Raw genomic sequence first — 12,738 nt, 5'->3', positions numbered from 1 at the left:
GTGCTTAGCATGTTTGAAAAATCAGGTCCAAGATCCCTTTCAGTCTCAGTCGTGGTCTCTGTCAATTTGCCATCTGCAAAGCAAAGATGCATCTTTTTTGATTCCCTTGCTGGCTTCTTGTTCACATCTCCATTCATTTTAAGGTGTGCTCAGAGGCTATAGTAATGAGCATCTACAGGGAAGCCTAACAAGAGAGAGAGTAAAAGTTAACTTGAAACTTAGGAAACCAAAAAAAAAAAAAATTACAAGCACTGACAACAACAGCAAGAAGAAAATTTATGCCTGTATCTTCCATTAGAGCATACACTTATGACCCAACAGTCCCAATTGCTCAATTACACAAGGCTCTGTATATGACTGCAGATCAATGAAATCATTTACTAACTTGTCTCTGGATATGACAACTTATGAATCAGTTTAAACTCACAAGTGCTTTTTTTGGAACAGCACTTGATGGAGAAGCTCTAATGCATTTGTATGATGGCTGATCAAACGGACCTGCCATTCTGCTCTCCTTTTATAGATTCTTTCCGACTGACCGCTTAGTTGTTTAACTTGGAACCCAAGTGGCTGTTTTTAGCTCAAAATCTGCAAGCAAAACTTCTGGAATGGTCCAATCCAGTAGGGCGTAGAAGTCTCTAAAAACCTGGAGCAATTTTTCAGTTTCAAAGGTTTAAAAAAACAAATTACAGCTTGTGAATCTTCCTCTTAGTTTTTTATATGACTCTTTAATATATATTTTTCTATCTGAAGGGAAGTCTCTTGTACATGTAATACATTCAGTTCCCCTCCCCAAAGATGGCTTACACAAGTATGCTCCATATTTTTGGTCATGACACCTATTTTCTTCCTGTCTTCCCAGGCTCCTTTCTTTACATTCTCCCAAAGAAACAAAACTGTTCAAAAGAACCTTGCAGACCTACCAAATGATAGGGAGCAAACTGATAGACTTTCACAGAACAACTCAGAAAAACAGGGCCAGAAGGGACTTCAGGAAGCCTTAATCCGAATAATTTGGTCCAGCTAAGATCTCAAAAGAGATCTTTCAGAGGTATGTTCTACCTGCAACAGAGCTCTTTAAAAGGCCCCTGTCACTGCTTTTGACCAAAATGTCTAGTCATAATTTGGCATCTTGCAGGCTATTCTATTCAGGAAGAGAAACTGGTGATAGTCAGGAATTTCTTTGATTGAATCTTGTATATTTGCACCAGGTCCTGTTTTCACAGGCTCAGATACAATCAAGCAATGGGGGCAGTTTCCTTGTTCACAACCTCAAAGTTTCTTCATCCAGAATCCAGCCCAGAAGCCTCTTTAAGGTTTTCTTGGGGCCATAGATCATGCTTGTATAACTCGGGTACTACCTGGTTAAGTACTCCCCTCTCCAGTCGAAGGGAAAGATTAGCAGGACAAGTGTGCTGTGGGGTGAAACTGCTGGCTGCTCACAGTTTGCCTCCTTCCTTACAGAGCCAAGCCAAGACACTCTGTGAACTTAACTACATACAAATTTATTAATACAATAAACCATAGGAAGGAATAAATACAAATATAAATAAAAAAAACCACACATATTATATTATACACACACACGCATATATTTATATCTTTCTATCTATCTATCTATCTATCTCTGTATAGATACACACACACACACACACACACACACACACACACAAAACATAGAACTACATGCAAGGTAAATATAAAATCCTAGCACCACTCAGAATACAGGTAAGTAATAGGGAGGAGCCAGTATATGGGTTTCAATAAAGATCATACAATCTTAAGCTCTATTAAGATACAAACTACAAAACATGAGGTGCTAATTCACAAAATACAAGGCACTTGAACATCAAAATACAATCTAATGCTGTAATCAACCCCAAGGAACAGCCCAGGCTGTCCTGGAGCAGTAGCTGCATTCCAGTGATCAGGGGGAAGGGGAAAGATCCCTAGTGCACTTCAGGCCCTTCATAGCCCATGAAGGTAACCTTCAAACCCACAGAGCTCTTCTGGTCTTCCCCTCCAGTGGTCAGTCTCATTGACTAGGAGAAATTCCCCCTCCCCTGTGGGAATCCCCTTCCCTGGTAACTGATGACTCCAGGGCCTGGGGGTCTTCATCTCCCTGGGTGAGTCGCCTCCTCCCTCGCCAAGGCCCCAGCTACGTCAGGCTCTCTCTGGGCTGCCGGCCCACTTGGGCCCATGTGTACTGTCGTGTGCACCGAGGGCTCTGCCTTTTGCTCAGGATTGGAGACCCAGGCCTCCTTGTGCCGCTCTGGGGTCTCAGTCCACCCCAGGACCCTCCTTGCAATGCTTTTGCACAAAGTGCCTGGCCTGGTGCCAGTGGTTTAAGGCCCAAGCTGCTTCAAGTGGATGCCAGGGCCCTGGTCCCACTTGGACTGCTCTGTGCACTGGCCGTGCACCGCTGCCTGGCCTTGTGCCATGGGGTGGAAACCCAAGCCACCTTGAGTGGCTCCCAAGGTCTTGGTTCACTCCTTGACCCAGTGTGCACTAGCCTGTGCACTGCTTGCCATGCTCCTTTGTGGCAGGGCTGGGAGATGTGGCTGCTTGCTGCTCCCCATCTGGTGAGCAGTCTTCAGGCTCTTCAGGGCAACAGCTCTGCCCTGCTGGCCAGCTCTACTTCGCCCGTCCTCTTTGCCATCCTTCAATGCAGCCACCCGTGTGCCAGGTATGCTGCTCTTCTATCCCCTCTGGAGGCTCCATCCCCGGATTGCTGATGGACCAATCAGGAAGACAGGTAATGTAGTCCTCAACCAGGTCCGGCTCTTTGCCTCACCCCAGGGTAGGGGCTGGGCAAGTCTTTCCCATGCCTTCACCTGATTGGTGGGAATGCCTCACCAATTGCTCAGAGCCCTTCCGAGCCTGCAAACTGGCCTGTTACCAGCAAGCCTGTCACGCTTGTCCAGGACAATGTCTGGAACTTCCTTCCCTCTTCCTCTCCGAAGATGTTTTAAGAGAGGTTTTGCTCCAGCCAATGGCTAAATCTGTCTCATTTTCAAATGTCCACTGTCTCGTGAACCTACACCGACACCTACACCACTGTCTCATGAAGACCCTGTTCGTTTCTCTCACTTTCAAATTCATGGCCCACTTGTTTGTGTGCAATGTTCCTAGTGCAGTTTGCTCCAGGTTTATGCTGTGGCAGAAGGCCACCTCTGTTTCTCCCCATAAACTCTGCTCTGTGACAGTTTGGTTAGGATGGGCCCAGCAGAGGGTACACACCTTACCCTATCTCTTTAGGTAACCTGAGCTGGATGCATTCCTGAGGGAGGGGGGAAACCTGCTCCCTCTGTGACTGGCATCACATACCTGAGTGCGGGGCTTGCTCCCTGGGGAGCTAGGAACTGCCAGTCTGCCCAGCAACTAGTGATGTATTTCAAATTGGTTGGCTGACAGCCAACAGGTGCTGGCCTCCATTGGACCAGGTAAATGAGGTCACAAGGGCTATATAAGTTAAGGTCTGCCCAGAGGAGGGGGCAGCAGCCATGAGGAAGGCTCAGAGAGAGAGAAGAGCTGAACCATCTAAAACCTGCTCTCTGTCTCAAAACTCATGATCAATGAACTGTCTGCCTCCAGAGGGAATCTCCACCTGCCTCTGGATGATACTTGTGAGTAAGCTACCTGAGATCTAACTAGATACATAGCTTGAAGTAACTCAGATGCATGATCAAAGGCTACCCAGCCATGCCAGTTTGCTCTATGGGATTTCTCTGATATTGCTCTACCTTGTACCCTATTCCAACCCTAGCCCCGGTAACCAATAAAGTTCCCCTTTGTACCTAGTGTGGGAGGCTTATTGGGAGTGGATCTAGATGATGCCTTGGGGGTCCCCTTGGTTCAGCTGACTGAGGGAGACCACTACTTGTGCTTCTGACTGAGGGAAGCATCCCAAGTTCTTGAAGTGAATCAAGTACCCTCGAGGGCTACTAGGCCTGTGTTTCCCAGGGTGTGCAGAGCCAGAATCAAGCCCAGCCCTGGGTGGTGGCAGTGGAACCCCCAGGCTAGTGGGTGTGCTCCAGGAAGGGGGTTGGCCAGACGTGAGGCACCCCCAGGGAGGCACTCGGAGCCTGGAAGTTGGTCGGGTGCAGCGAGGTGGGTGGCTCAATGCAGGAGTGCCCCCTACTGGCTTGCCACATATGCCTTGAGCTCTGCCCTCCTGCTCAGCTGTCCATGGAGCTTGTGCTTGCTTCTCTCTCTCTCTTACATACACATCCCAACTAAAATAATACACAGTAAAGCCCTCTGCTGAGACAGCTCCCACTCTTGAATAGACTCACATGTGCCTCTGCTTTTGGTTTGAGGCCTCAGTATCCTCAACTAAGCTGAGCAAAGGGTAGTTATACTTATCAGTTTCAAACAGATTACCTAGCCTATACCAGTCCCCTTTCCCTTTTCTCCAGTTGGCTAACAGTCCACAGAGCCCAGCAATGGTATATGTTTACCACTGCAGCATAGGAACAGTCATGTCTGAGCCTGCATTTGTCCTGCATGCTGGTCTCCATTAAATTGTCAGCACAAACATCCTTGCTCTAGCTGCTTTGTTTAAGACAGGGAAAAATCTTAGCCATATGCTGAAATGGCAACAGATTGTATATAGTCATAATTTCTAATCATAGATTAATACACTATATCAACCTAGCTACCCTCCATCTGAATTGTTCTTCACATATGCACCAGGTGTTCTCACATAATTGGTCTGTACAGTCTAAACTGCCTGCACAGAACGTACTCAAATAAAATACAAAGCTTTTTCTGGGTATTTTTCTCCAGTCAGGCTCCATAAAATGCAGAATGCAGGTGTCAACCTATAAATTGCTTTTACCACTAAACATTTTCTCCCATCCAGGCAAACTTCTTTTTTATTTCTTTGTGGTTCCACTTTCTTTCCTGGCACTCAGACAAACAAGAAAATATGCCTATGCATTCCCGCATTTCCAACCTTTTCTTTTCTAGTTGCTACAGCCGACAAACATGCATCAAGGAATGAGCTGAAAATGGCAGTGTCAGAGGCTCTAACAGGCAGCTCAGGCTGGGCTAATTGCCCAGTGGGCCACACATGCTTGGGGCTTTGACTGGCAGCCCTACCCCAGTAAATGACTCCAGCTGGCTGCAGTCTGAGCCTTCTGACTGGCTGCTGGGACAGCAGCTTCCTTATTTATCTCCAGCTGTGGCAAGAAGCCCTAGGCCAGCTAACAAGTGACTAAGTTTTGCTTTGGGAAGCTTTACTGTTCTTGTACTTGCTTGGTTATATCCTTGGACTCCAGCTTGTGGATATTTCCCTTGGATCTGGTAACCTGGACCTTGACCTGATTTGTGTTTTGGACCCTGCCCTAGGGTTTCCCCTTGGATCTGGTGATTTAGCTCTCAACCCCTGATGTGGCTCATGTTTTAGACTATGCCCCTGTCTCCTGCCTTTCTTCAGTGGCTTAACCACTAGGCTGGAGTGACCGTGGCTTCTTTTGCAGAAAATCAACTTACTCTCCATCACTATTACTCTCAATGTCCCTTTAAACAGATTCTCTTCCCTCTGCTTTCAAGCACGCTACTCCCTTGCATCTCCCTACCCACAGATACTTGTTCCACAATATTGCATTTCTTAAATATTTATAGTATCTGAATACCCCACAGTCTTTAATGATGTTTAGCCAACACACTTGAGAGGAGGCACCAGTGCTCTGTGAAAAGGACACTGAGACCCAGTAAGATTAAGCAACTGTTGCACACAGGGAATCTCTGAAGGAACAAGAGACTGAAACCTAGAACGCCAAGTCCCATGCCAGGGCCACGGGCACTCCTTTCACTCAATGTTTCCTATCTCTGAACTGACTGACTCCCTCCCACATCCCCTCTGCTTTGGCTTCCATCCCATTCACTTGCCTACAAACTCTTTTCCAAGGGAGTTACAAGTAGTAAGGCAGTTGGAAGGCATGAAAGAGGCCCAGCTACTGTATGGCTAAGTTACCTGTTTGGAAAGTTAAAAAGCAGGCAAACAGCACAGGGTTCCGCCAACCTCCTAGGCATCCTGGACTATCCCAGGGTGCACTGTAATAATCTCACTGATCACAGGTTGGAGTTACTGTGGTTAAATATTCAACATACATGAGCTGCAGTGATTATCAGGTAAGAAGAAGGGGGCTTACCAGGATGCACAAACTTCTTCATTTGGCTTCGGATTCTTTGTCGTTCCCGCAAGTATTGTATTTAAGGCAAGATTCACAAAAGGACGTGGGTGCCTGAAATGGGACTCGAGAAGAATTTAGCTGCTTGTGTCCAAGAGAGCAATTCCAAGAAATCTTGACTGATGACCTGGTATACCCAAGACCTCCTAAGCACCTAGAATTTTGCCCGAAAATCTACCGAGGTGCCTAAAGCTCCTTTATTACATGTGCTCAGAGATACCACTGAGTGAAGCATTTAGATGCCTATCACCCACCTAAAGCTATTAAGGATTCATGGACTAGGCATCTCTTTGCCAAAGCCCCCAGTGAGGCCATGTAGGGTAGCCATGCACCAAACTCACCTAGTGCCCACTAAGAATGCACGTGTCCAATTTCCTTCAAAAACTGGGTGGCAGGATGAGGGGATAAGCGTACCACAACTGCTCACCTACATAAGAAGGGCAGTGGTTACACCACTTGAGTGGGAAGTCCTGGTTCTCAACCATTCTTAGCCTGAGAGATGCAATCCTTTATTTGCTGCCTCCCAGGAGTGTGCCTCACCTGCTGACTTGAGTCAGGGACCTTTGTAAAACTAGGATTCATAGCCTAAATACTGATCTGGATTCAGGCATTTATATTGCCCTTTTGGGTATAGGTGTCTGGCTTGCAGGGGTTTTTTTGGGGGGGTGGGGTTAAACACAGCTGGGATAGAGCTGCCACCCACCTTTTTGAAGTGATAGCCTGATGATTAGTGCACTAGGTCAAGCAGTTGGTGACTTGGGTTCTGGGCTTGTCTCAGCCTGATGAGTGTAAACCCACATCCCAGGGGAACAACTTAACCATCCAGCTACAGGCTAGGCTGAGATGAGGAGTCTCCTCTTGATGAAATTATGTCTCTGTGTAGCCAAAATAACAAGATTCCCGGTACTTGAAGGAAAGAGTACAAGAGGAGAAGTGACTTCATAGCTCAGTGAGGTGGGTACTGCTCTGGAAGATGGGGATGGGTTCTGGTTTCTGCTCCAGAGACTGATTATGCATTATGCTTTAAAAGGTCATTAGTCAAAATGCATAAACAAATTTGGGAGCAGAGCCCAAGAGCCTCCTTCTTCCATCATATGTCCTCATTACTGGACTTTCCCTGATCTGAGGAATTTTGCATTCAATTCTACACGGCAGCACAGTTTCAACAGAAGGGGTGAAGCACACCTTACCACATTCAATTAATAATGGATGTTTTCTTTCACTACAAATCAATTTTACTTCATTCTAAATTCTACTAATAGAATTCATTTTCCATCAATATAGGCCAGTTAGTTATGAAGATTAAAGTTCAGACTGTGTGTTGTTTGCAAACAGTTGGTTAGGGCTGTTTACTATTTGGGTTTAGTCCACATTTGCATTGTGCTTGGTCTGTGGACACTTGTCTGCTTTATGATTGAGTGGCTCAATTTTTTCCAAAGAAAGAATGAAGGGGAAAAATGTCTAGTATGAATTTTCAAATGAACAATCATTTGTACTAACATTTGTTAAAAATTCTCTTTCAGATTATCAAATAAATAATATATCTTCTCCAGAGCTGAGTGAAATTTGGAGTCTCTGTTCTATTGGAAATTCCAATATTTGTACTCTTTTTTTTTTTTTTTTGTACTCTAAATCAAAACAAAAGAGTCAAAATATCAAGATCTTGCGAAAGGAAAAGTTTAGAAAAAATTATTTGAAAGAGTTGAAACATTTTGTTTTGACACTTTCTCAATCAAGATGAAATCCTTCAACATTCCTGAGTTGAAGCATTTCATCTAAGCACATTGCACTGAAAAACAAAGTTGAATTGGCTTGAGTTTGCATTTCATCTGCTTGGAGTGCCTCAAGGGAGTTAGAACAGGTTTCTTTGTCCCCAGTCTATTCCAAGGACCATGATCTTTTGTCAGCCTACTCCTCCCTCACAACCCTGGCAAAGTGGGGACTGAGGTGCATCTTGTGAAAAGTAGTTTCACTAGGAAGCCTGGCCTACAGGAGAGAATGGGAGCATGATGCAAGAAGCTACAGTACACAGAAGCTTCCTGTAACAAGAGACCATGTACCCAACGCAAATGCAATTTAATGTCTAACTGAAAAGCAAAACATATGGGTTCAGTTCAGAAAAATAAAATCCTTTGATTTAGGCCAGTTTGGCTTGAAATGAAACCTGTTGTTTCAATTTTCCTGATGGAAAACTGAAAAAGAAAGTTGGCAAAATTCAAATGCACCTATAGAAAATGTTGATTTTTTTTTTTTTTTTGTTGAAAATTTGCATTTTCCATGGAAAAATAATTTTGATTTTAATTTTGATGTGCAGCTGTGGTCTGCTCAAATCCTTACAAGCCAAACATTTGTAAATACAGCTGAACTGTAAAAGAGTTCAGAATTCACAAAAATGCAATTATTTTCCTAATATTTGTCATATTATAGATATAGTATAAAGATGAAAACGGAAAGGCTTGTACAGAGAGATGCCCACCCACATACAAAAACTCCAAAAGGGATGTTTGTCTCATCTATAAAGAAGTAGGCACTAAATAATGAAAGATTGTTATGCTTCTATAGGCTTATCATCATAAGGATGCAGCTGGTATGTTGTTAATAACGAGATATGTTTTTGTTCCACAAAAGACCCACCGTTTAAGTTAAAGAAGAGGTGTCTATATCCAGTTGAGACCAGATCTGGTTCATAGAGCGCTTTCATCTGGCCTACTAAGCCAGCAAATTTGGTAGTGTTGTTAGCAAGGGGACTGCAGATGTGGACCATAAGGAACCCCACAGTCCGGATCTGGCTTGGGGTACAGAGTGAGTTTGTCACCCCTGCCTTAAAGAAAGGTGGGGGGGTGGGTTTGATTGACCTAAGTAAGAGACCTTCCAACAGTTTACAAACAATGCATTGTATCATCCTAGACAGTATAAAATCCCTATTTGCTTACAATAAAAAGACTGATAAGGCTGTGTGTTTCTACATTGCACAAAAATCTTCATATTCTGGTCATCAGGTCACAGTGTTGTATGTGTATTTCAAATGAACCGCATGGTCATTTCCAAAAACTGAGGCTAGTGTATGTGTTTAACATGATAAATATCTCATAGAAAAACTCATTAGCCCAATGACTGTCTTTAACACCTTGGATGAACCAGGTCTCTTGGCTCTGTTAATTATGAATTCATACCAGGTCTCTTTTCAGTTCTGAGAGGGCACAAGCCTGAAATGCATTTTAAATACTGAACACTGATTATTGAGTGCATGAATACTTTTGCAGGTAGGCACAATTCATATTGGACAGCCTGGATACTAACTGCCACAGAATTGTATTGTATTTGTCTACAACTAGACAGTCTGTATGCATCAGTCACATAATCTTTAAACCAGTAGTGGCACCAACAATTCTTCTTATTACTTTTTTCAGCTCTGGCTTTGTGGCCATGACTTGGTATATAACAGCCAAATGACAGGGCAAATATTGTTCTGAACTAAAATGGAAAATGGAATGGACAATTTTTAACGGGAATTTTAAACTTAGGAACCCTGCTGCTGGCTTTTGGATTTTGTTATCAATGACCATAATTAAGCAGAATTATTAGACTGTATTTAAATTTAAGTCTTGATTCTGGAACCTCCTTCCTTTCCTAGAAACTTTAACTTTTGATTCTGCAAGCCACCTAAACATGGGATTAAGTCTCTCCAGTATGCTCTTAGATGGTTTGCTTACTAGGGATGACTTAAGTATGTGTTTAATATTAAGAATGGATTTAATGCTTTGGTAACTGGCCTGCTAAAATTTGACAAATAGGAAGATAGACAGATGAAGTGATTTAATCCTCTGTTTTCAAGTTTGCACTAAAAAGACACTGGTTAAAGTTTTCAAAAGTGTCTAAGCTTTAGGTTCCTAGATTCCCATAAAGAGTCAATAGGATTCAGACATAAAACTATTCCCACATATACAGAAAAATGGAAAAGAAATAGCATCATCTGATTTTTTTCAGTGACAATTATAGAGTCATAGAGAAGTAGGACCGGAAGGGACCTCCAGAGGTCATGTAGTCCAACTGCTTGCCTGAAGCAAGATCATCCCTATCCAAGCCATCCCATATAACCATAAACTAAATGCTACATAAGACTACCATTGAACCTTACACAACATTGATCTAACACCCAACCTGCTACAGGTAAAGCAGGGGAACCACACCACTCAAGGTCCTGCTTCTATAAATTGTTGTTTATATACCCTCAAGAGGTCCTGGGCAGAGTGCCATGCCCCTGTTATAGAGGAAGGCAAAACCCCCTACAATCTGTACCAATCTGGCCATGTGGTAAAATTCCTTCCTGACCCCAAATATGGTGATTAGTGTGACCCTGAGCAGAGGGGCAAGACACTGTAGCCAGGAACTAGGGGTGTGCAAAATGGGCCATATTCAATTCGGATTCAGCCCAAATTGGGGACAGCGATTCAATTTGTTGATTCAGATCACTATCCCCGATTTCAATTAAGCCGAATCTGAATCTGAAGATTTGATGCTGATTCAGAGAATCAGCAATTCGACCGTAGACAGAGCTTTAAATGTTTTTTCTACATACCTTAAGGTACCAGGCATGAATGCTGTAATGCTGAGGTGGATGGAGCATCCCACAGGAGCACAGGGAGGCCCCCCGTGTGCCTGGTGCTGGTCCTGGAAGTACTTCCAGTCCCCTTTTGCATCCGCTGCCAAACGTGCTCTCTGATTAAAAAATAAATAAATAAAAAATCCCTAATTTCCAGATTAAAAAAACTAACTCAATCTATATTTTTTCATGATCAAAATGAAACACAACTAATCTATCTATCTATCTATATCTATATATAGATATAGATATCTATATATATATAGATAGATTAGTGGTGTTTCATTTTGATCATGAAAAAATGTGGATTTTGGATTAATTTTTTTAATCCAAAAATTGGGGACTTTTTTTTTTTTTTTTATCAGAGAAAACCAAGATCCTTGGTGATCAGTCAGAAATCTTCCAGGTGCTTATACATGGCCTTTCTTAGTATATGTCCAGTAACTTCCCTGGTCTTGAGGTGTGGCTAACTGGTTTGTAGCTCCCAGGGTCCTCCTTCTTGCCGCTTTTTAAAAGAGGGGAACTACATTAGTTCTTTTCCAGGCCTCTGGTACCTGGCCTGTCTTCCACACCTTCATGAAGATCATTGCAAAGGACTCTGAGATCTCCTCTGCCTGTTCCTTCAGGAATATTAATTCTTTAAAAGGTAACAAGATATTCTTAGATAAGTGGTAAAAGCATATAGAAAATTCATTAGATTTAGAAGGAATTTTCTTAATTCATTGTTAGTAACCATGTGATTCCTTTTGTATTATAGAGTCTCCGTAAATTCCGCAGAGCAGTTCTGGTCATCCAGGTCATTCGCAATCTCATTAAAATGTACAGGTAATGTCTGCCTATACCAGAAACTGTAGCAAATGGAAACAACTCTCTGCAATTAACATTAACATTGGTATGAAATTCAATATGGTGTCCTTTAATATTTGATTTGGATGTAACTACTCCTGAAAAGATGCTTAGGCAAATTGAGCAAGGGAAAATGATGTGATTAATTTGTACATGATAAAGAGTTCACTCCTCATACCAGATGGGTATCCTATCTACCCATCAAAAATTGAGAAACATTTGGAAGAAGGAATATATTTAGGGAGTTTAGTTTCTGATCTAACTTCTTGTGAATTACCTTGGTTTCACAAGTATGGTCATTATTCAGAATCGGTCTATGAACTGCTTGTGCAAACAAATTCAGACTTGTGATTATGCATATTTATGTGAGTAACCCTTTATTTCTGTTACAATATTGGTCATCTAATCCACATGATGTTGTTTTAGCTTTCATGAGCAGGTCCACAGTTCAGCAACACATGTAAATATATTAAGTGTAAGTGCACAGTGAGATTTAAAATAATGAAACTTAATTATGTACTAAATTGGGGCTTGGGCTTCTTGCGGTAACCTCTAGATACTACTTGGGCTTTTGCCAGAAGAAATTTTTGTTACTAAGCAAATACTTGTGACAAAATAACTAACTTCTGAGTGGGTGTGTCTACACCAGACACTTGGTTGTGCCATAGCATAGTTTACTACGCAGTAAGCAAGTGTGTCTACACATGTACATGCTTACTGCACAGTAAACATCACTAACCATGAGTAAATTTGCTACCTGCAAATGCAAGTAGCAAATTTACTTGCGATTACTTACTGCACTGTAGTGTTCATGTAGATGCCTGACTGGGAGCAAATCTGCTTCTGGTCAACTGGCCACCAGGGGGTGGAAGATTGCTCCCTGTCCCTGGGAGCTGTCTGCTGCTGGGGCAGGCTCTGCTGCCAGAACCCAAGTGAGGACTATGTCCCCCTTCCTTGGCAGCAGGGAGCTCCAAGCCCCTCACTCTAAGACTGTGGCCAGGGAGTGGGTGCTGGGAGATCCTTACCTCTCAGCCCCCACTTCACCATCATGATTGGATAATAGGGGGCTAGAGCTCCTTGCTGCCAGACATA

The 12,738-nt window shown here is 43.1% G+C and overlaps 1 protein-coding gene across 1 annotated transcript in view; it reads left to right on the top strand.

Moving 5' to 3' along the window:
- The window catches only part of LOC102386654 (cyclic nucleotide-binding domain-containing protein 2-like), a 135,850-nt gene that overhangs the window by 8,825 nt on the left and 114,287 nt on the right, over positions 1-12,738 (top strand). The window contains exon 3 of the mRNA XM_025200837.1: positions 11,558-11,625. Coding sequence (XP_025056622.1) covers positions 11,558-11,625 — 68 coding nt within the window. The remainder of the gene's footprint in view (positions 1-11,557; positions 11,626-12,738) is intronic.

The sequence above is a fragment of the Alligator sinensis genome, unplaced genomic scaffold (genome assembly GCF_000455745.1).
Source record: "Alligator sinensis unplaced genomic scaffold, ASM45574v1 scaffold602_1, whole genome shotgun sequence".
Classification (NCBI taxonomy): Eukaryota; Metazoa; Chordata; order Crocodylia; family Alligatoridae; genus Alligator; species Alligator sinensis.
The sequence above is the reverse complement of the archived record's forward strand: the minus strand, read 5'-3'. Positions and strand labels throughout refer to the sequence as shown.